Below are 25,391 nucleotides of genomic sequence, written 5' to 3'. Positions count from 1 at the left end.
CTTTATCTACTAATGCACCACCTAAGTTGAGAAAACATAGGTCCAACTCCAACATAAAAACCGTAAGCTGATACACTGGGAACTGAAATGTACAATGCATTATTTCTAGTGCAAGCCCAACTTTAGAAAGAGTTGGGAAAGGAGGTGGGTGGAGAAACAAAGGGAGTTAACAGCTCAGGAAATTGGTTCATAAAAGTAAGATAGTTGACACATTCCGCTAAAAATGAAACGCTATGCAAGTGTTTCCCACACACTTAATCTGGTTTCACCTAAGATGCTGTCAGTGAAACAAGTCATGAAGTCAAAAATCTCAAAATCATATGATTCATAGGAGAAAAGGCAAGTCGTGGTGATTTTAAAGTTAGTGCGAGGCATGTTGGCATTCATACTTCCTGGGTTAAACTAATTGAAACAGGCTGAGACTCCATTTCATCGGGGAGGTAATCTCGGACTCTTCTCAGATCTCTCCCCATAAGCAGTTGCTCCTTATAATAATATCCTTTTTATTCTGGACTAACTGCTTGTCATTCTCCTTACCACCTAAGTTTTTCTGCTAAAATATCCATTAAATGAACTAAAATGCTTTGGTCAAATTCTTACCAAAGAGAAAGGAGACTAGTTCAAGAGCATGGACCTCTCAGAACAGCACAGAAAAGCAATGATTTTTCAGTTCATGATGGAAATCCTTTCCATTTTTATTGTTTTCATTAATACTTTAAGGAAAACACCTGTCAAAAGGTCTCATTTTTAAAAAAATTTCTCATGGATCTGGCAGAAAGAATCATCAGAATTCTCTTCAACTCATTCATTGACAACAGTATACATATCTTTGTCTTCTACATAAACTGCTGCTGGAATATTTGAATAAATATTCTTATAAAAACATGTAAAGATTTTGCTGAATATGAAAGCCATAAAAGACCATTTATTATTTTCGTGTGAATTTATCTTTAAGCCACGGATTGTCCACGCCATCTTTTATGTCATGAACCCTACTTTCAGTGTCCTTTATCAAAGAATGAGGTTCATGTTGGCTTATAAAAATCAGGAGTTGCAGTTTTGAAGGTCTTTTTGTCATAGCCAGAGTGAGACTTAATCTAAGAAGCCAAATAATGACACTTTTGGCTATTCCCCTCTGTCATTTTCAGAGAAACTGAATTTTAGGCAAAATACCTAGTTCAATCCCTATAAAAGAAAAAAATGACTTCAAAAATTTAAAATGTGAGAACAGTATGCTTGAAAAACACAGAGTTTCAAAGCATTTGGAATGAGGCTTAGTTTTATAATTTGATTTCCTGGAATTAATTCATTTGTAAAGTATGTGGAAAATATTTATATGCTTATTTATATGTTTTCAAAGCAATCCACTCCTTTAACAAACTTTTTCCAACACGTTAACAACTACAAACTGCAGGAGAATATGTTAGTAAATTACATAGTTCACCTTTCTCTTTTTGGAATTTATAGGATAATATATACAGATAATATATACAGTACTTGGGGGAGGTTCAATCAAGTGACAGATGGACACCAATAATATTGCATAAAACATAAGCATAACCACCATCTAAATCTTTCACACGCAGGGAAAATATTGTCAGGCCAAATGGAAAGAAGTCAAAGTTGGTGTGATTCTAGTGCAAGATTCGAAGCAGGAGGTGAACCCAAAGGAGAAGAAGAAAAAGAAAATGAAAAGGATCAGGAAGAGGAAGAAGACCCATATACTTTTGCTGAGATTGATGACAGTGAATATGACATGATCTTGGCCAATACGAGTATCAAGAAAAAAACCGAAAGTCGTTCTTTTATTATGAACAGACCTCCTGCCCCGACACCTCGACCCACAAATATTCCTCCCAAAGAGGAAACTACACCTTATATAGCACAAGGTAATGTGTTTTGTTGTTGCTGTTAAGTGTGTGTGTGTGTGTGTGTGTGTGTGTGTGTGTGTGTTGGGTGTTTTGTCTTTTTTGGGTGGGATCTAAAATCTCAAAGATGAAAAGCGTCTTTTCGAGTCATTGGTAAATGACTCGAAACACACAAACCATGTTATGTGTAGAGCAATGCTGTTTCATGCTTCTTCCATAATTCTGCAAGAGGGAAGCCCAACTCCTCTGAATAATGTGCAACACAAGAAAAGAAGATAGCTACTTTACATTTTTGCCCCTAATTTTATTTAAGATAGCTTAAAAACCTGAACAGTTTTGAATACTAGAATCTTAGCTATGCAAACCCATTTGCTCTGCTCATGCACTTCACTTCAGTGATTAAGACGTACATCATCCCCGATAGAATTTCTGCTTCCTTTTAGGCTGCAACTCTCTTTTCTCATTCTCTACTCAGTTAAATCTAAATTAAAAAACAAAAACAAAACTAACAAATCCCTAGAGCTTTTTTCTATGTATAGCCCAGCAGGATGTACTGACTTGGCTGTTATTTCCTAGCCCCCTTGTATCCTCTGCTTTAGTGCACTCCATGAGTCCATAGTGTCTAAGACATGGCTTTTATTCATCGGTGTATCACATGCACATGCACTGAGTGCCTTTTGGGGGATATGATACCATCCTAGGAATTAGAATGTAATAAAATAATGTCTCCATCCTTGATGGATTCTAGGTGATAGCCCTGCAAATAAATATACAGTATAATTTGATGCCTTATTAGAGATTTTTGAACAAAATGTTTAAGATCAAATGAAATGTTTGGGTGATAACTAAAGTTCAGAGGCAGTGTATTATACATTCAAATAATCTAAACCAAGTACCCAAACAGAACATTTAAATATATACCACAAATCACTCCATATACTTAATACATTCCAAAAAAAACAACCATTCCATTGCTTAAGCAATATTATAGAGTGATTTGTGTAAGAAAATTTAATGTTTTTTTAACCAGTATTCTATATACCTACTTAACAGTGATTTACTCCTAATAATGTTCAAGAAACTATTAAAAATAGAAAAAAATAACAAATTAATAAAGGTTTCAGCTAAATTAAAATGTCAGCTGGAACAATTATCTAGATTCTGAGGGCCAGGAAAAAGCTCTAATTAGAAATTCTTGGATTCTGTCATGGTTCTAGAATTTTACAATCAGCTCTCCATATTTCCGAGTTCTACATCTGAGGATCCAACCAACTGCACATTGAAAATATTCAATAAAAGCAAATTCCAGAAAGTACCACAAAGCAAAGCTTGAATTTCCCACCAGGGCAACTACTTACGTGGCATTTATATTGTAATTATGACTATTCACATAGCATTTACATTGTATTAGGTATTATAAGTAATCTAGAGATGATTTGCAGTATACAGGAGAATGTGCATAGGTTATATGCAGATACAGTACCATTTTATAAAAGAGACCTGAGCATCTGCAGATTTGGATATGGGGGTGTGGTCCTGAAACCAATTCCCTGAGGATACCAAGGGCCAGCTGTACCAGCTCTTTGACCAGGTCGCTAAATCCCAATAAGTATTTTTTGAAGAGAGAAGAGAAATACATAGCTCAAAGAATTTTGTTACATTCTAAAAATGTTTGAAGTGGTACATCCTCTTCTGTATCCCAATCCTTAGAGAGTTCTCAAGACAAGTACAGACTCCCACATTGTGTTGCTCTACTTTTTACCATCTTCTCATCCTTCTATCAGCTGTCATATTCTTGTCTTTCATGAGTTCTTTCATGTTTTCTATTTGTTCTTTTTTTATACCATTCTTTTCTCTTTCTTTAGCTGTGTAATTCAATATCTGTGTCATGGCTTTTGCTTCATGTTTTGTTTTGATTTGGGTCTTTAAATTTCTGCAATTTTTATTTTTCTTTAGTTCTCATATTGTCTCTGTTTTCTCTGTTTGTGGTTTGCTCTGGAATGTTTGATACCTCCATTAAATTTGATTAGTCTCAGTTATACTTTCATGTTTAAGAATGAAGCACCAAAAACCTGAATGAAAACTCTTATTTGCTAACTTGTGGACTACACTTTAGGGTAATGAGGTAACTACCTTTTTCGTTGAATTACCCCAGAATGTTAAAGTAGATCTAGTCTATGTTTTTCAATTTTTCTTGAATGAATGTCAGCTAAACTCCAATCTACATTTATATATCTGGTTGCCAGCACTCTGAGATGCAAATGTGAGAAGAAGACTGGGAAATTTCACCATTCAGAATGAACAATTTAACTTGCTCTCCCTGCGTTCAGTCCAGTGTATATAACTCCTTCCACTCACTGTGCCTTGTGTGCCTCAGAACTACTCCTCCTATTCAGTTTCTCTAAGAATAAATCCTCCATCATAGATGATTTCCTCACTTCATGGAGAAGGAATTAGGGAGAATGATGCTTTAGACTGTCAGCCAATCCCAAGTTAAGTAAGAAAAATGAAATCATTTTCCTCCTCATTCATATTTTTATTAATTACAGAGCTTTATTGAGTACCAAATGATAAAGTCTGTAATATTAATTATATAAATCCCCTTTATAAAAGTGGTACACTTTGTCATTATACACTTTATACACATATACATACATAAAATTTCTTGAGTTTCTAAGAAATTTTAAAGACTATTTATGTCACCTACTCATCCCAAGCCCAACATTCTTCAACATTTATAAGAAATCTTTAATTCAATTACACATTCTAATTTGTTCTCGCAACATTTGTGTGATATACAGACAAGAACCTGTGTTGTGTGATTTTTTGTTTTGTTTTGTTTCTGTTTTGTTACTTAAGTATCTAAAGCAGGCATTGTTATTTTCCCCATATCCCAAATCAGTAGCAAAAACTGAACTGTAAATGAGGTCACCAAAGTCCCTTTCCATTATTTCTTCCTTTCCTTCCCTGGAATATACTTGCTTGCCTCTTCCTTTTGTGCTATTGATTGCTTATCATTCTGTTCTCACATTAGGAAAACATTACCTCATCAGTGAATTCTTTCTTGGTGTTCTTTGCATTTCACAGAGTAAACATCTTTCATCATGCATCCCTTCTCTTTTTTTTTTTTTTTTTTTTTTTTTGAGCTCAGGCAAATCTATTAAATAGAATATCCACCTTTTCCCAGAAATCCATCCATTCAATTAAAGAACATTAATTTGCCCCAATTCTTTCCAGAGCACAGAAGTGGTAGCAGAATGTTGGTACATCCAAGGTGTGTTAATGTAGCCAGAAAAGAAGGATGTGGAGTAGGGGGTGGAAGAAGAATACAGGATGCAGAATCCCAATGTACTATTTCAGAAACTCAAGAAAGTACTAGCAAAGCAACAAGGCAGATAAACCAGAGTGATACAGGAAAATCATATTGGCATTTGTGAGCTAATAGAATATATGTATATTGGTTTGTACCTCCAGTTCCTGGCACAGAGCTCCTGAAACCCTCGTAATTTCCTGGGTGATAGAAGTGGTTTTGTTATAATGAGGTGACTCTGATCGGGCTCCTGGATGACTTCTGGATGAGAGCTGGTACAGGAAAGTCCAGACAGTGATTAGAAGCTTGGAGTTTTCAGCCCTACTCCCATTTCTTGGGAAAGGAGAAGGGCTGAAAATGAAGTTAATGATTAAGCATGCCTATGTGAGGAAGCCTCCTTAAAATCTTGATATTAGGGATTTCCAAGAGCTTCCAGGTTGGCAAACACATCCACAGAGGGAGGGTGACACAACCAACTCCATGGGGACAGATCTCCTGCACTGGGGACCTTCTCAGACTTCACCCCATACATTGCTTCATCTGGCTGTTCATCTGTATCCTGGATCATATTCTTTAATAAACTGGGAAACATAAGTGTTTCCCTGAGTTCTGTGAGCTGTTCTAGCAAATTAATTGAACCTGAGGAGGGAGTTGTGAAAATCTCCAATTTGTGATGAAATCAAACGGAGGTTGTGGGTGGCCTGGAAATCTACCACTTGGCAAAGGCATTTGAAGGAGAGTGAAGCAGGCTTCTGGGACTGAGCTCTTACTCTGTGTGGTCTGACACTATGTCCAGGTAGATAGTCTCAGAATTGAATTAAATTGAGTTAAATTGTAAACCATCCAAATGGTGTTGTAAGATTGCTTGGTGGGAGAAAACCCACACACATTTGGTGTTCAGCAGTATCTGAAATGAAGGCTTGTGAGGGTGAAAGTAAAGGAGATACATAGCAAAGAAAGGCATGGGAGGAAGAGTGGTTTTCCCGATACTGCTGTGTGGGGAATATTCAGATTCAGCTGATACTATGTAAGCAAATACCTTCATATATCTGAGATTCACTTTCCTCATTGTAAAAGTTGGGAATGGAAATAATATCTACGTTGAGGGTGGTTGTAATCTTTAAGTGAGAAAATTAACATTTACCCAGTACAATATTTGGGTTGTGGTATATACTCAATAGACAACAATTAAAAGCAATTCTACTTTGTCCTTCCTTAGTTTCTGGGCAGGCAATGACTTTGATAAACTAATGTGAAATTCTAGAAAAAGTGTGTGCTTCCTGTATTCTGGAGAGTTAGTAGTCAAGGAGGCTATTAGAGATTAAATAGGGGTACAGGACAGGATATCCTTTCCTCCAAAGGAACAAGTTGGCTTAGCTCCTTATAATAATAATTATTAGGTAACTTTCATGACAATATTTAATTCATGCAATAATCCTGAATAGTTGACATTAATAGACTCAGTTTAGAGATAAGAAAACTTATGCTCAGTGGGTTTTTATCTCTTACCCATGATGATAAAACTAGTAAGGGAAAAGTATGGGATTTGGACCCAGATCAATCTGGCTACCATATTTGTACCCATGGCAGCACAATTTTCTTTATTGATATATTTATTCCTGGATCATTTGTTAATATTTATTTCTTCCTTCTAACCCATAAGATCCCTATAGGATGAGACCAGTCTTACTTGTTCTCGCCCATCAAAATTCGATCTGTTTTTGTATCTTTGGTGCCAAGCGGAGTGCTGAAATCATAGCAGAAACCATGAATATTTGAAGAATATTAATTGAATGACTACAAGGATGAATAAATGATAAAAGTGACAAGAAGCACATCAATATGTATAGAATAGGAGATTTTACTAACATTACAGAGGATAGTCAAAAGAATATATCAGTCTCCTAATTCTTAAATTTCTCCTCTTTTAAGCCATATGTCCAAAGCTCTACTAATTTGAAGAGAGGAGGCTATAATAATGGGATGAAGTTCTCGGTTATTCACTGATAATAACAGCTAAGCCTTCAAACTGCTTTCACACAGCATAACATATCAAAAAGAAGCTCTGTTTCCACCATTGCCACCATCCCCTGTCCCCAGAAATGTAACTTATTAATACAAAAGTGAATCCATGGTTCATTTTATCAAGAAATATGTTTCCATTTTTTTAATTCCATTCTTGTTACACTAAACCTAATTCTATGTTAACAACCTCAAAAAGAATAACTCATTATTCTTAAAAGTTTTTGAAGTCTGTCTGCTTTTAAATATCGTATTCTCTCCATCTTTTTCTCCCCATAATATTGGAAAGGATCAGGTTCATTAAGCTTTAAGAATATAGAGGCATTAACATGGATTTACAGTCTTCCTTAGTGAAAGAATTCTTGATGTAAGACAAATCAAGGGAAAAAATGATCACTTTTTATGGTATAGATAAATTGGTAGTAAAACTACACCCATAAATCATGCAAGAGATGACTGCCTGTTGGGGAAAATTTGTCAACATCAATGGACAATTTCCCATTTTCCCCTCACAGTTAATAAAATCAAGATGCTTCTTTAGAGTCCATGTTGCTGATTTGGGTAGAATATAATTTCCCTTTCAATTTTCGATTGCTGCTGAGTTGCCCTTGGCATTTTACAGTGCAACAAAGTTGTATATGACCTTTTTGAGAGCTTCTCAGCTACTGGGTCCCCAAAATGTCAAGTACAACTCAGTTGCTCTCAGAAATTTTTCACTTGCAATTCACTTATACTTGAAATTGATCACATACAACTCAACTGAAATGCAAACAATAACAAAAAAAAGACCTCATAGAATCTCTTAGGAAAATTAATCCATACCTGTATAAATGTGACAGGGTGGAATGGTCTCTATCCACATTAGTGAAGAAATATGGTCAAATCATTAAAGTAGACCTTAAATCAAGTGCCTTGGGTTCTATTCTCTGATCTAGTGACCTTGTCCAAACCATTGGCTTTAAAACTTATGTGTGTATATATGTGTGTGTGTGTGTGTGTGTATACACACAGATGTATATATGTATGTATGTATACATATATACAGGTGGGCTCTAGATAGAGGGACATATTTATCATTTGTTTGTAAGCCCATGTCCCTGTCTTGACCTGTGATTCTCTGCTTCCCTCCTTTCCATGATAGGGTACTAGAACAGTTCTGCAAAGGAGCAGTTGTTCTGACCTGTGCTCATGCTGGGAATGCCGGTCTTCTTCCCCTTAACATATGGTGCTCCTACAGTCTTTGTGAAATTTGTTTTTCAGTGAGAAGTTCAAATGGCCTAAAATAGTAGTTCTTAACCAGTTGATGATTCGCCTCTCAGGAGACTTTAGCGACATTTGGCAATGTTTAGAGACATTTTTGATTGTCATGACTAACTAAGACAGTAATAATGGCATCTATGCTAGACCACGAAACAAATCTCAACAAGTTTAAGAAGATAGAAATTATATCAAGCATTTTTCTCAACCATAACAGTATGAAACTAAAAATCAATTATGGGGAAAAATGGGAAAAACACAAACATGTGGAGACTAAGCAACATGCTACTAAAAAAACATTGGGTCAATGAAGAAATTAAAGACAAAGTCAGAAAATACCTTGAGACAAATGAAAATAAAAACACAAATTTCCTAAATCTGTGGGATGCAGCAAAAGCAGTTCTAAGAGGGAAGTTGATAGCAATACAGGTCCATCTCAAGAAACAAGAAAATCTCATATAATTAAGAGCCCTGTCTTTTTGAAATTTTCAATCTGCATTTCTGTGGTTTGAGTCTTATTAGCAGAACTCATACTTGATGTTTGTTCAAAGTGAGCCTGACAAGATCCTACTGGCTACTTCTTAGGATAGCAACATTTCCTGATGTAAGAAAAAAAAGGCCAGATAAATTACTTTTGGTAATCACCAAGCATGAGCCAAAAGGTGAACTCATCAGAGTTTCTAGAGTATGGTAGTGAATTTCTAACAATCCAAACCACTTGTCTTTGAAATAAAAAGAAATTATAGGGGGGAGTTCCTGTCTTGGCGCAGCAGAAATGAATCCATCTAGGAACCATGAGGTTGTGGGTTTGATCCCTGGCTTTGCTCAGTGGGTTAAGGATCCTGCATTACCATGAGCTGTGGTGTAGGATACAGGTGTGGCTCAGATCTGGCATTGCTGTGGCTCTGGCATAGGCCAGCAGCAACAGCTCCGATTAGACCCCTAGCCTGGGAACCTCCATGTGCTGCAGGTGCAACCCTAAAAAGACAAAAAGACAAAAAGACAAAAAAAAAAAGAAATTATAGGGATGTTACTGGATTAATATCTCTACTAAATCATTTTTTATTGAATACAAGTGTTAAGTGAAGTCAAGCAGTGAAGCCACATGAAATAGTAATGGGAGGAGATGTGCCCCCAGCCCAGTTTCTGAAAGCAATAAATGTTAAATAAATATTACCTGGCTGGTAACAAGAAGAAGAAAGACCTGCCTGCCCAGTGGTAAGAGTGGAGACTTTGCTAATAAACTTATTACAGTGGCCTCAAGCTCTAATGGCACAGAATTCCATAAACCAACTGTTCTCTCTTTTTTCTGACTGTCCCAACTTCCTGGATAAGAAACATTTCTGGAATAGAAATATTCTTATTTGCATCAAAAAAGATAAATATGCAAATAAAAACAGTTTGTATTCTACTCTAATAAAAATTAAGTTCCTTAGGAATAGAAAAAGTAATTTATAGTCAGATTTCCTGGTTTGGGAGAGCATTTTTATGGGAACACATCTATCAGACAAAGTTTCCATTACAAATTGGAAAGAAAATTACTGTTTTCTCCTTAGGAAACCGAAGCATTCATTGGTATTTCCATTGAATTAGAATTTGTATGTTATTTTCCTTCATGCAGATAGATGCTTTCCAACTACCCATCTCCACCAATCTCCAGAGTAAGTTGTAACCACAGCCATAACCTCGTGTGTTGGCTGACCGTTTATACATCCCTCTCCACCTCCGACCAAAAAAAAAAAAAAAAAAAAAAAAAAGTCTCAACTCCTGACTATATGTCTGCCAGGCAGTAAACTACATTCAGGTGAAGACCTTCATGTTATGTCACTGATGTAACTATTTTTATTTGTAGCCATCCCACCCCCAGCCTGCCTATTCAAATGTGATGATGTATGTTTGATAAATTTGTTGAAATTGGTAACCTAACTGTTGCTAACTGAAGGAAATGGTGCTTTTAAGCTGACTGGAGTGCTCAATCTATCTTGGTCCATTTGCAAAGAGGATACATCTCTTCTCTGAGCTTCAATTTGATTAGTCAGTATGACTACTTTCTAGGGTTAGGACATTCTATTCCCTGCCTTTGCTGGCTAGACAAAAGGTTGTTTACATTGCTTTCCTTTACCTCACTCTGTCTTTCTGTAATTAGCATTCATAGGGTGAAAACTGGGGGAACAAGGTAGGGAGAGCAAGGTTACAGAGATCGCATTATGACCCTTGCCCTTCCTGATTAATTTTTTCATCTCGGTCCTCTCTCATCAGCAGGCACTAATGACACATGCGAACTTTGCCTAAAATAATACACCAAAATAGAAGACAGTATCGAAACTGCCTAAAATAATACACCAAAATAGAAGACAGTATTGAAACTGACCAGGTCTTCTTTACCTTTGCATCTTAGGGTCCTGCCTGACACTTAGCTACATTGTTAGCAGTCTAATGAGTTTGCTGAATGAATAATAAACATACCACTGATACATTTACAGCATCATTCCCTGAGAATCTAGAGTTCAATACAGATCTGTATATTTTATATCAAATCCCTAGTTTCAAGAATGATCAGTGACGGGTGTATAGCTCTAAACAACATTTCATTGTACACTTCTAATGGGCATGGAACATCAAGGGGTTGTGGTTTATAATTCATACCTTTATGAATGCATTTGGCTATTGCACAGACTTTCCATTACCTTAGCCACTTATAAAATAATTCCAAATAAGCTTTATCAGATTTTTCAAAGAAGGGCAGGTCTAGAAGAATCTGTTTGCTTGAAATAGGCCACTAATGAGGTTGACATGAAGAATGTTCTTGCAGAAGCAACCTGGGAAGACAAATAGTGCAAGTGAATTCGTTATATTTCACCTTCTCTTGCTTCTCTGTTCTTCTGATAGTTCTGCTTTGCTTAACATTTTGAATATTTAATACTATGCTAATTTTTCCCATTCAATGTCATTTCTAGTCTAGAGAAAATTTTACAAAAGTCTTTCCACCAATATTTAAAATAAATAGGGGTGGTTTGGAGACATTTGCATTGTTTGAGATTATTTTCAACCTCAAAAAATTGTTTTTCTTTCCTTATGGACTTTTTTTTAATGTCTAAAGGTAGTGGCAGCTACTAATAATACATTCATTATTCCTTCTCCTCACACTCCAATTTTAGGTAGGGAAGAAAAAAATAATATTTCATTAGGGCAGAGAGTCATTAAAATTGACATGTGTCATAATTGCCTTGATAGCATAATTTGAACGTTGACACAATGAAATATGGTCAAAAATAATATTCTCCAAGAATTCAAGTGCATAGAAACAGGACTATCTCTGTATATTAATAAAAAAAAAAACTGACATTGGTCTGTGATTAAACTTTCTAGTGTTTCTGTTAGTCTAAGCCCCCAGTAAAAAATAATCTATTCTTGAAAACAGAACATTCTATTTAAATTCATATGCATTTAAAAATTTATTCGGGCACCATTTGGTCTGAAATGTCTTAGGAAAAAGGAATTGGTAGCATCTTAGATGCAAGAACTGAGTAAGGCACTAGAGTTCATCTTACTTAAGCCTCAACTTTATTGGCAAAGAAATAAAGGCCCAGAGGAGAAAGCCATTTTCCCGTGTCATATAAGTTGTTAATATTAAGACAAAACTATCGGCTTTTACTGTGCCAAGTTGATTAGCATTCCAGCATATAGATTTTTTTCACTTACTGTGTATTTAAAACAGACTCTCCTCTTACCACAAATCCCGTTGTATAAAAATATACACTTTCGTATATAAATCTGATTCTCCCTATATCATAGATTTTATAGTTAACTCTTGTAAAGGTTGTGTGGGTGAAATGATAAATATCAAATGTATAAAGCTTTTTAGAACAAAGATTTTGTTGGTAGAAGCAATTTTAAATGTTTCAGCTAATATTTACTGTAAAAAGAAAGATGAACAAATTGTGGAATATTTTATCTGTATATTCTTTTCCCAAGATTAATGAGTAGGTGTCCCTGGTATGCATGTTTCATCAGTGGTCATTTTGATGAGCTAGGTCTTCAAGAAACTAGTAATACAGACCCCTTTCCAAGATTACCTCATATTCAAAAACACATCTTAACTCTCATAGCAATAAGAAAAGAGTGTCTTTGGCAATATGTCAATTGCTAATTCAGTCTTTTAAGGAGATGAAGCTTGTCTGTAGGTGGAAGGAGGGAAATGGTTGTGGTGGGTGTAGCTGGAGGTGAGTTTGGAAGTAATTTCAAGGGAGGTTTTAAGGTAGAGAGCATCTATGTGCTATGGGACATGATTTAGTGCAAATCCTGCTCTTAAAGAATTCTGTTCTGAATCAGCACTTTCATCTTCATCCTACTCAGAGCATCCTATTCTCCCACACCAGTACTCCACCCATCCCAGGCTGTTCCAGCTACAAATGCTGGTGAAATGTCAACAATAAATAAATATACTGCTGCTATAACTTCTCCATCTAGAAACTGAGAGTGTTTACCTGTTTAACATTTACCGTATTTCACAAAATCTAGACATGTTTTGTCAACAAAATATATTTCAATAAAATATATGATGTAAAGTGATTTTTAAAATAAATGAATGCCAAAAAGCTAGGAAAAAAATAATCCTATTTCCCAGTACGCCTTAGCTCCAAGATTCATCAAAGTTCTTAAAACTTAATCAATTAATGTACTTTTTATTGGGAGAATTTGTTTTCTGAATTTATCTTTGGATTCAGATTATTTCCTATATTAATTATGCCAGATTACAGCTTTTTTGTCTGAGACAGTCTCAGTAATTATCTTAACAATATTGGAGAAAAAGCACAGAGTGTCTGCATGTTATTAAAATTTCAAAAGTGTTTTATTTTTTTCAAGACTTTTAGAACTGGCCAGTGGAAAAAAAATCAAGCATCACTTATAAAAATGCTGTTATTATCCTAAAATATATGTACACACCATGTATCTATCACTGTATTTTATTTTAGAAAAAAAAATGTAAGCCACCAACCCAGAACTTGCCAGTAAATTATATTTAGCATGTTTTCCAAAGTCTAACTTGGAGCAGAAAATTGATTTTCAACCAGAAATGTTATTTCATGTGTATAATGTCTCTTAAACACGTCATACTTTGAAAATATATTTGCTTCTCCTGTTTGAGTGAGGACAAGTAGTGCCCTTTCTCTTGACAATATCAAATTATATATGCTTAATAAATAATTATTGATTTGATATGGTTTAGGGTACTTTATTAAAGTTGCAAAGAAAATGTTATCTAGATTAATCACAGATACAATCTTTTCTTTATTGATTTACAATGTTCTGTCAAGTTTTACTGTAGAGCAAAGTGACACATTCATACATATATACACATTCTTTTTCTCACATTATCCTCCATCATGTACCAACACAAGTGTCTAGATAGTTCCCTACACAAGTGTCTAGATAGTTCTAGATAGTGGTATATATCAGGACCTCGTTGCTTATCCACTCCAAATGCAATAGTTTGCATCTACTAACCACAAACTCCCAGTCCATCCCACTCCCTCCCACTCCCCCTTACCAACCATAAGTCTGTTCTCCATGTCCATGAGTTTGTTTCTTTTCTGTAGATAGGTTGATTTGTGCCATATATATGATCTTGATATTAGATTCATTTAAAGAACTTTAAAACCGAAGACAGGGATCCAAAGTAACTGCTGCAATGCATCTTCCAGTCAAAGTAGTCAAGTACCATCCAGCTGGAACATTCTCACTCCTACGTTGCCTCAGCCAGATTATCCCAGGAAATCCTGGGGAGCTGCTGTGGAACCAGAGACACAAGCATGTTGGAAATGCCCTAAGGTTCTATTTAATACCCCCTCATAGCTTCTTCTTTATCTTAATTTTTTTTTCTTTTGATGGAACATACTTATTTTATAATTTCTTTTGGATTGTTTTATTACATCTAGTTCTTGGCATGCTACCTTTGTCTCTTTGTGGCTTGTTTCCTCATGTGACTTGTTATTCTTTTTTTAAAAAATTGAAGTATAGTTTAGGTACAGTATTCTATAAGTTACAGGTGTACAATGTAGTGCTCTGCAGTTTTTAAAGATTATACTCCATTTATAGTCATTATAAAATATTGGCTATATCCCTGGGTTGTACCATATATCCTCAGTTAGGAAAAAGAAGAGGCAGCAGTGCTGTGAAGAACCAAGTAGTAGATTGAAGTTCAAGGCTTGAAAATCCAACTCACATCCCCACTGTCAATAGTTCTGGGAAATTGCAAAATTATGTAGCCCTTTGACATATTAGTTATTTCCACCTCCCTCATCTGTAAACATATAAGATTGAACTAAATCTCCAAGACCTTTTCCAGTTCTCAAACCCAACAATTTAGACTACCCATAAAAAATGAATGGAACTCTAGGATGTTCAGTTTCTGAAGTCAAGCTGTCAAGGCTATAGACTTTTTCATTAACAAATGCCGGAAGTATACAGAACTTTGTGGGTGCTCAGTAAATATTAAACAATCAATTTTATCTTTCATCTGCAAAATGGGGTGAGTAATGCTGACTTGTCTCACAGAATTTCGTGTGAGAAATAATAAATGAGAACAAAGCACTTTTTAGATAATGAAGTAATTCGAATAATCTGCTTTAATAGGTCTGAGGTCTAGCTAGATGATGCAAGAATGAAGCATCTTTTAAAATTATTACATCTGTGAAATGCAGCAGTCTTTTCATCTGTTTAAGAAGAAACAGTCATTATCCTTGCTTATCACCAAAAAGTCAGCATGAATAATTTCTGTGCAAATGGAATTTTTCATGTGGTTTTAGCATTTATCACTTTTAACAAAATGCAGCTTTTATCTTTACCTGATATCAAAATGGAATCATATCTTGATTTAAACAGTTTAATGAGGCATTCCATCAGCATTATACTACTCTGTGCAAAGAAAATGCTTTTTGAAATGACTGATAAGCTGCACAAATGAGAAAATGGTAAATTTAATAATCCTCCTACTCAAAAAATAATAACAATTCAGCAACTGTTACTAAGGAAAATGAAGTATTACTTCTAGTTTCTTAGACTCTTCCACAGTATGTTCTTTTTATATTTTATGTTCAATAACTAATATGTGTTATATTTTACAGTGTTTCAACAGAAGACAGCCAGAGGACAATCTGATGGTGACAAGTTCCATGGTCCTAAGAAACAAGGTACTGACATTTCAGTTTATTGAAATAATCTCTAAGAGTTAGAGAAGTCTTATGAATACTAAGGTCTCCTGGTATAGAAGTAAATAATTGTGTACTTGATTGATTTTACTCTTAAATCAGTGTCTTACCCAAATATAATTTTTCCATAATAAGAGTAATGTAATAAAATTATTTTAATTAACAAAGGCAAGAAATAGCCTTGTAAGGATGTTTGTGATGAAAGTTGATGATATTGTTTGTTAGCAGGGCTCTAGAAAGGTCAAGTAAGACAAATTCTCCAACATGCCCCAGAGACATCAGGAGAGGAGCCTCTGGAACTGAACTTGACAGGAAGGCAAACAGATGATTGATTCCCCAACAAAGGGGGCCAGCATGGGTTTTCTGAACACTACATTGAACTGCAATCAAACATGATAGCCTCTTCTCACTATTCTCTTGCCTTTGGCAGTTGATCCAACATGTTTTAAGCACTTATTTTCCATGCAGAGGAGAGTTGAACACCATTGCTACAGAAAAGTCTCACATAGGAGGAATTCTTTCCTCTTGCTCTATAAGGCAGTTCCCTGACTCATTTGGTTCCTACTGACAAGAGAGCCACTAGTAGGTTATTTATTATGATTTTGTCTGATACTAAGGCTGTGATAAAAGCTAAAACATGAAAAACATAAAAGGTGGCACAGGTGGAGGTTAACACTGGCTGCCTCTGATAATCGATGAGCTTGTACAGGTGCGTTTAACCTCACCCCACTTTTGCAGGAACTTCACTCCTTGAAATCGTTACCTCTAAATTACTGAGAAAGGTGGTAAAATAATACCAGGAAGTTATTTCACAGCAGCCACTAGCCCACACAGTCAGTCTCTTTTTGTGACTTTAAGAAAATGGCGAGGTACTGATTACACCAACTTCTAACTTCCACTGAGCTATTACATCCATGGACTTGCTTCTGGGATGACATGGATCATCCTCCAAACAAAAGTGTGTCCTTAAGTGAGTGACCTTCACTCATCACTTCAAGAAGCATTTCTCACAGCATCAAGGTTGTACGTACATCATTCTTCCAATTAAACACATGGTGTTTCAATACAGCACATGATGAACCTGAACTTCCAGTCTCCCATGAATCACTTGGAAATATTTCTTACAAATTTCCAGGCAAAAAACCCTCTCCTATTTGACAATTTTTCACTTCTAGTGATTTCTTATTTTGAGGGAAAGATCTATCTTAAGTCTGCTATTATCCTCCCACTGTGCCTTTCACATTCTCAAGACATAAATGCAGAATTCCATGTGAGATCACTGTACAATTATGATCAAACAGTTATTGAAGAATTAAAGTAGAGACTATTACTCCTATCTGGACACTCTATATATTTCACAGAGTGTTAGAAAGAGTAAAGAAAGGGGATGCTTTAAGCTCTTTGGAAGGAAGTGTCCTGGAAGCATTTTTAATAAATTACTCAAGTGTCATTTTTTAATTAAATTAGGTTGGAATTAAGGGAAAGATGTAAAGAAGGCCACAGGACATGAAGGAAGGTGACAAGTAGCAAGTGTAATGAAGGGATGCTTCAGAGCCTGATCTTACCCATCATCCTCTGGGTCTCCCACAGACAGCACCCTAAGGAAAGGCAGCCAATGTTTTCAAAGCCTAAAAGAGACCGATTATTCTTCTACCATATGCATGGAAACAACAGTCCCTTCTGCACTTAGAAAAAAAAAGGGGAGGAAATAATGATGAAAGGAAACGAGAACCTAAGTTATAAAATATTTTATTGGATTAGCATCTATCCATATCTTATTATTTACTTTCCTCCATCAAGATCAATGAGCACTAGATTTTTTAACTCTTGGGGGTTAGGATAACTGAAAAATTTAATCAAATTTTTGTGTGAATTTATCTATCTCGAGGTATTTCTATCCAATTATTGATGATATTTTTGATTGGTCACCTTAGACCATTTCCCCTAGATTCCTTTAACCATGGACATCAATAATTTAGCAGAATAGAAAAGAATATTCTTCTTTCTGCAGGGACTAGAGGAACATTAAATTTTATGAATTTTTTTTAAAGCCCTTCTTGATGATGGCAATATATAGGGAAATCAGAATCTAGCATGAGAAAAAAGATAATTAAGAATATTGAGAAGATTTGGAAATTAAAAAATTAAGTCCCTAGTGGACTTACTCTGTCCAATCATTTTTCTATAAATCTTTTCAGATATTTATGACCATCAAGACCATGAGACATACTAGGCAGTCAAAAGTGCTTATTTCAGAGTTCCTGTTGTGGTTCAGCAGTAGTGAGCCTGACTGGTATCCAGGAAGATGAGGGTTTGATCCCTGGCCTTGCTCAGTGGGATAAGGATCAGGCATTGCTGTGAGCTATGGTGTAGGTCACATAATGCGACTTGGATCTGGTGTGGCTGTGGCTGTGGCTCTGACGTAGGCTGGCAGCTGCAGCTCTGATTCAACCCCTAGCCTGGAAACTTCCATGTGCAGGTGCAGGTGCAGCCCTGAAAAAATAAGACCAAAAAAAAAAAAAAAAAGGAAAAAAAAAACCCCAAACTGCTTATGCCTAAATATGAATATTAGTCAAATATCTTGCAATTTCATGGTATAACAGGAAAAGCAATACATATTTCACCAATGATAACTTCTTTATTTGGTAGAAAACAAACAAAAAGCCCTCTTATGAAGTGTTTTTCAGAGTCAAGATTTTTTTAAAGGGACTGGATAGGTTCTCTAAAGTTTAAAGAAATTATTCAATTATTTCACTACATGCTGGAAGGAAAAGGGATAATGAGAGCCAACTATTTTCCCACTGAAAGTATAGATGCCCCATGTTGAAGACCGCCAAGGGATTGACAGGAAGTTACATTATTGCTAAGTCAAGGAATTTTCCTGAGGAACAGAAAAAAATTAATTGGCACCACTTCCATGGAAACTCAACAGATTTCTTCAACTCAATTTTCACATCTTGAAAAAATATAAGAAAAATGCTGAGGACTTTGGATCACAGATAAAAGTTTCCATCAAAATACAGTTTTAAAATCAGTCTTTCCAAGTTGGTTTTAAAATTAGAAAAATTTTAAATCAGTGCCAGAGTGGTGTCCCCAGAATATGCTGCTACCACACCTCTACCCACTTCCCAAAATTGAGCCCACACAGAGCAGTCAAGGGTTTGTTCTTCAGCGTGGCAAATCAGAGAACTGAATTTTGTCCATGGGTTTGGAGTCGATCAGAGTTTTGATGTGTGAGTCCTGTTAACCAAGCTTATAGAGAACTGATTTATAAGTCCCAATTCAAATCTATTAAATCTGTCCTATGGGAAGATTCCTTGCCAGTGACTAGAATGCTGGCATTCATTAGACCCTTGCCAAGTAATAAAGTTTCTATAAAATAAAACTAGTAATTAGAAGACTCCTGGTGAACATGATCAAGTCAAAGGGTACTGGAGTAATATAAGGGCCTCAAGGACATAGAAATAACTGCTTAATTTTCCCTGCCTCACACAGTCAGGGTCAAGATTATTATTATAGTCCAGGGTCAAGATTGCTCATGTCTTCCAGAACCATAACAACTTTTTTCTCTCTTTTATAACTTTTTCTTGGACTAGGCCAAGGGGCCTTTTCTATCTTCAGCAGAATCACCCCCATTTCATTAACATAGTCTTACCTCAGATATGACCCAACAGGGAGGTTTAGCATTCTTAGCATTCTTAACTGCCTCTCTGTGATCATGGGTTACGGCCCCAGGTATGCTCGGTATGCTCAGCTGCACAGGGAAAAGATGAATCTCATGAAGCATGGGTTGTTGTTGTCACCCTTAGGAGAAAAACTGTTTCCTTGAGGGATAGGGTTTGTGGGGGTCAAGAGGAGAACGCCCATCCTAACCAACTGCCTATACCAGTGACTCTCAATCCAAGATAAACATAAGAATTATTTGCAGACCCTGCTGTATAGCACAGGAACTATATCTAGCACTTATGATGGAACATGATGGAGGATAATGTGAGAAAAAGAATGTATATATATGTGTGACTGGGTCACTTGGCTGTACAGTAAAAATCGACAGAACACTGTAAGCCAACTATAATGGAAAAAATAAAAATCATTTTAAATTTTTTTAAAAAAGAATTATTTGCAAGCTTCTAGCATGCCTAAGTCTTACCTTAGACATGGACTGTAAATGGAACACATGAGAACAGAAATGAGCTGTAATAATAATAATCTCAAACCAACACACACACACACAAAATCTAACCAAAAGAAACTGTTTCAAAGGTCATACTGTGGTCAAAATCTCACCTCCAAGTATGTAGATTTTAAAAACAATATGCACAAAATAACTTCAATTTTTCGCCATTTTTAACCTCGCTTAAATCCATGTCTCATGTAAAAATTCAAATCTCCAGCCACTCCCTATTATATTATTGTACCATTTGCTATAAATGACTTTTGATATTATCATTTGTTATCATGTGCTCCACATTGTTTTTTTATATTTGAGACACATTTCTCTGAACTCATAGTTCTATCAGAAGTGGGAAAATAGAAGATGTATCAAGAGAATCATGCTATCAATAAAAACAAAAGAGAAAATATTTGCTTTTGATAATAAAGACTATTCAGATGTGTTTAACAAGCAGACACTGAATCTTCTCTGCTCAGTAATTATCTATCTGGCTCCTGTAGGCTTATGAGTTTGCAACCTCTGGTATAGACTCTGCCCACTAATTCTTCAAGCAGACTGCAAAATCATCACTGGCTGGTCTTTTCTGGGGGGTGTGCATGCTCTTGGGAAAGGTACAGTCAGGGAACATAATCTTGTATGAGCTAAGCTCAGTGCTGCAGCAGTCTGAGGAGTGTTAGGTACTAGAATTTTCTGTTAAGTAGGAGACCTGGGGAAATGTGCATGGTGTTACCTTTATATGAGGAAAAGAGAATGCTCATCCCTAACATATTTTTATCAGGCTACTTTTGCCAGTACTTGATATATTAAAAATAAAAGAAGGGAAATTATCAAAATGTGGTTATTTGTACTCCATAAAAGAATAATGGCTTCAGTTCTCTTTTTTAGTATAACTTACATTTCCATTTGCCGTATTGTTCATGGTTTCGGTTTGTTTTGGGAGGGGTTTTGTATGTTTGTTTCATTGTTGTTGTTGTTAAAACCATACCTGGAAAACTTTGTGTCATAGCTAAGCTCTTGTCAAAAATGATGATGTGTCAATAGCTCACAGAGGCCTCTCAGAAACGCTTACAAAAGAAAGGCATCAAAAAGGTTGAATTCTTAGTAGAAACAAAGACTGGGGAAAAAATAATGCTAGACTATGGGACTGATTCCAATTAATTCTAAGGTTGAAAAATGTCCCTCCATACTTTACTATATGTACAATATTTATTTATTATTTTTAAAGATTTTTATTTTTTCCATTATAGTTGGTTTACAGTGTTCTGTCAATTTTCTACTATACAGAAAAGTGACCCAGTCACACATACATATATACATTCTTTTTCTCACATTATCATGCTCCATCATAAGTGACTAGATATAGTCCCCAGTTCTATACAGCAGGATCTCATTGCTTATCCATTCCAAAGGCAGTAGTTTGCATCTATTAACCTCAGACTACCAGTCCATTCTACTCCCTCTCCCTACCCCTCGGCAACCACAAGTCTGTTCTCCAAGTCCATGAGTTTCTTTTCTATGGAAAGGTTTATTTGTCCTATATATTAGATTCCAGATATAAGCAATATCATATGGTATTTGTCTTTCTCACTTATTTCATTTAGTGTGTGGGTCTCTAGTTCCATCCAGTTGCTGCAAATGGCATTATTTTATTCTTTTTAATGGCTGAGTATTATTCCATTGTGTGTATATGTACCACATCTTCTTAATCCATTCATCTGTCGATGGACATTTAGGTTGTCTCCATGTCTTGGCTATTGTGAATAGTGCTGCAATGAACATACAGGTGCATGTGTCTTTTTCAAGGAAAGTTTTGTCTGGATATATGCCCATGAGTGGGATTGCTGGGTCATATGGTAGTTCTATATTTAGTTTTCTGAGGTACCTCCATACTGTTTTCCATAGTGGTTGTTCCAGTTTACATTCCCACCAACAGGGTAGGAGGGTTCCCTTTTCTCCACACCCCCTCCAGCATTTGCTCCTTGTGGACTTATTAATGATGGCCATTCTGACTGGTGGAAGGTGGTATCTCATAGTAGGTTTGATTTGCATTTCTCTAATAATCAGTGATGTTGAGCATGCTTGTTGGCCATCTGTATACCTTCTTTGGAGAAAAGTCTATTCAGTTCTTTTGCCTGTTTTTCAATTGTATTGTTGGGTTTTTTTGCTGCTGAGTTGTATAAGTTGTTTGTATATTTTAGAGATTAAGCCCTTGTCAGTTGAACTATTTGAAATTATTTTCTTTCATTCTGTAGGTTGTCTTTTGTTTTTTTAATTGTTTCCTTTGCTGTGCAAAAGCTTGTCATTTTGATTAGGTACCATTGGTTTATTTTTGCTTTAATTTCTGTGCCTTGGGAGACTGACCTAAGAAAACATTTATTATATGTATAGTATTTATATGGTTAAAATTTTACTAGATACACAATTTTGCATCCTACTTTGTACTTGTCCTTATGTAATAAGCACACTCTGTTTTGAAAATGGTTATTTAAATTACTACTATTTTTAATGATTACTTAATATTTATTAAGTAAATAGGTCATATTTTCAATTCCTTACTGTTAGGCAGTCAAGTTGTTACCTTTCAAATTTTCAGGAAAAAATATTCTTCTAGTCAGTTACTCGGTAATAGAAAGAATTTTAATGAAAAGCTCAATTTGCTTCCTTTCCTAATCTGGAGATTCATATGTTCACCACATGGGTTCCTTGATGTTTATATGACCAATATTTGATCAAATAGAAAATCTTGTAAAGAAAAACTGATCCAAAAAGAACTAAAACTTTAGAAACTATAGGTTGCCTGGAAGTATTTACAATGAGAGACCAAGAGTATGCAGTATCAGCAACTAGCAGTCCGACAAATGCTTTTCAATGAAAATTCTAACTCTTATGAAAATAAACTAATAATAAATATAAAATTAGGGGAGAAAGAAAAAACCCTTCCACCCCTCATAAAATAGTAATCTAATGCGGTAAAGCAGTTTTTCACAGCCTTCCACAAATTACAGGTGGCATGTTTTGGTTTGATTAGTCTGCCCTTAGGAGGAAAGGTGGTAAAATACCTAATCATTTTTCTTTGCAACTAGTCATGCCTAATGGTAATTTATCAAGACAATTTGTTTTAATATTTTAGTGTGAGATAATAATAAAAAACAGATGTATGCAAAATTAATCTACCTGTAAACAACCCATTTTCAGGGCTCAGTCCATCTAGAACTTCTGTTACTCCTAAATTTTTTTTTGTTCTCTCTATGCAACAGTGCAAAACTAAACCCTTTCCCCACCAAAAAAAAAAAAAAAAAAAAAGCCATCTTATATTTTCACAACTAAATTTTGAAATATGAAGGGATAATTGAAATGACTTATTAAAAGAATGCACTATTTTTTAAATTCAGCTAAACCTGCATATATAGCAAACTAAAGTGGTACCATTTTCTGGGAAGGCTTTGCTTGAGGTAACGTCTACAAAAGCAGAAAATCCAGCCGCATGGGTATTTGAGATAAAAATGGATTCACACATAGGCGAATGGATGACAGAAGTGAGGTGCTAGTTAAATGGCATAGCTGTTAAATGACAGTGCTAAACCTCCACACTCTGGCAGGAACGGCACATAGAATTCTACTGCAAACTGCATCTCACGAATTGAATTGGAGTGTGGAGGCCTGTAAAAAGCAAATGGTATAAGATGCAAGATCTCAATTGTTATCTGTGCTTTTGGCTGCTGAACCACTGAGCCCTATGACTGACTTTTGCTTCTCCAGTTCCCCTGGGATTTCATGCTCTGCCATCCCTGAAGGAAAAGATTCAGAGTATAGAATCTGTTGACATCTTGTTAGTTCTGAGGGAATAGGACTTCTGAGGAGAAAAGACAAGCCAGGAAAGCCCTGGTGGAAATCATAATGATTGGCCATGGAGCAGTTTTATGTGCATGTGAAGCTTTACAGAAAGGAACCCTCTGTGTGTGTGTGTGTGTGTGTGTGTGTGTGTGTGTGTGTGTGTGTGTGTGTCCCTTTTCCAAGATTCCCTGTTGGAATCTCAAAACTGAAAGAAACACGAGAAGTCATTCCAAGACCGCCCCAAGGCTCAAGTTCCCTTCAAGTACTTAAAACCTTCCATCAAGTACTTGAACTTCTCATTTCCAGACTAAGCAATCCTAACACTATCAATGAATCTTTATTACTATAGAATTTGAATCTGCTCCCCATTTCCCAAATCCTTGTCAGTCTGGTCTAGATACAGTCTAGTTGATCTGTTTCTTTCTTGAAAAAGAGCTCCCAGTAGTGAACAGTTTCTACCAATTTACTCACTACTAACCTGCCTACCCCTTGGCAGGACTACCTCTTCTCTTCCTGGAGACTCTGGGCACATTTATATTTGATATGCATGAAGATGTGTGTCACCAATGAGTTACCCAGTCGCTGCTGAGTTAATGCAATAAGCATGTTGGACTTAATAGAAATATGTTAATGAGAGGGTACAAACTCAAATGAGTTCTGCAGCCAGGCTGGTAGTACAAGTGTGATGTCATCCAGAGACTACAAGGAGTGACAGAGACTGGGGTAGCCTGGAGAGTACAGAGTCCCTAAAAGCGTGCAGCTTCACATGTGTCTTTAAGCACAGTGTGGACAAACAGAACACAGACTTCACCATGGTCTGCGACTTGTTCTCACTCTACCTCATGCCAGTGTCTGGTGTGGCATCAGCAGCCACATGTGGGACATCAGACCATCCAATGTTCTGATGGTGCCAAGCAAATAATACATGGCGTGCTCCAAAAGAAACTCTTTTGGAAAGGAGGTAGTTCATTACAAAGCATCCAGCAATTATTTATTTCAAATCTTTCAGGAATAAATCGTCAAGTGATCCTAAACCTCTTGTGACATTTGGATGTTGATTGAGAACTCTTTTTCTCAAGGCCAGAAAGATTATGTTGATTCCATAAATATTTATTAGTAATATGTCAACTGAAAAAGTGCACAACCTAAAAGCTGAGAGTTATGTTTTATTCGGCAGAATTTCTGAAAGCTTCAGGCCTGAGACATATCTCAGATAACTCTGAGAAGCTGCTCTGAAGAGGCAAAGGATTGGGAGGAGCTGGGATACACAGTTTTTGCACCAAAGATCAAGCAGTCATAGAACAACAAAAATTATTTTTATTTAATAAAAGAAAACTGGACCTCTCAATTTGATGAATTTAGTGCTTTTCTGTGTATGGGAAGATGTAAGAGTCTGGACTCACTGAAGTCATCCCTTTGATATGCATCTCAGCTGTCGGGGCCAGTCTCCTGTGTTTTCTCATCCTGAGTTTCCTCAGGGTCAGGGATGGTGGGGGTGGCTGTAGTCCTAGAATTCAATGGCGGGCATCCCAAAGTCCCTCAGTGCTCACTGTCTAGGATGGCTGTAGTGGCTGATGACTGCAACATCCTTTGTTTACTGAGAAGCCTGGTGGCATTTTTAGTTCACAAATAATAGTGTTACCTTTTATTTAGCTTACTATAGGCAAGCCCTATGCTGAATGTTTTGTGTACCTAGTCAAAAGTAATCTTCACAA

At 36.1% G+C, this 25,391-nt stretch overlaps 1 protein-coding gene across 1 annotated transcript in view; it reads left to right on the top strand.

The window, feature by feature from the left end:
• The window catches only part of BANK1 (B-cell scaffold protein with ankyrin repeats 1), a 300,622-nt gene that overhangs the window by 253,361 nt on the left and 21,870 nt on the right, over window positions 1-25,391 (top strand). Inside the window, 2 exon segments of the mRNA XM_021101719.1 lie at window positions 1,587-1,889; window positions 15,585-15,650. Coding sequence (XP_020957378.1) covers window positions 1,587-1,889; window positions 15,585-15,650 — 369 coding nt within the window.

This window comes from Sus scrofa, chromosome 8 (genome assembly GCF_000003025.6).
Source record: "Sus scrofa isolate TJ Tabasco breed Duroc chromosome 8, Sscrofa11.1, whole genome shotgun sequence".
Classification (NCBI taxonomy): Eukaryota; Metazoa; Chordata; class Mammalia; order Artiodactyla; family Suidae; genus Sus; species Sus scrofa.
Note: the sequence above shows the minus strand (reverse complement) of the source record. Positions and strands in the feature narration are given on the sequence as shown.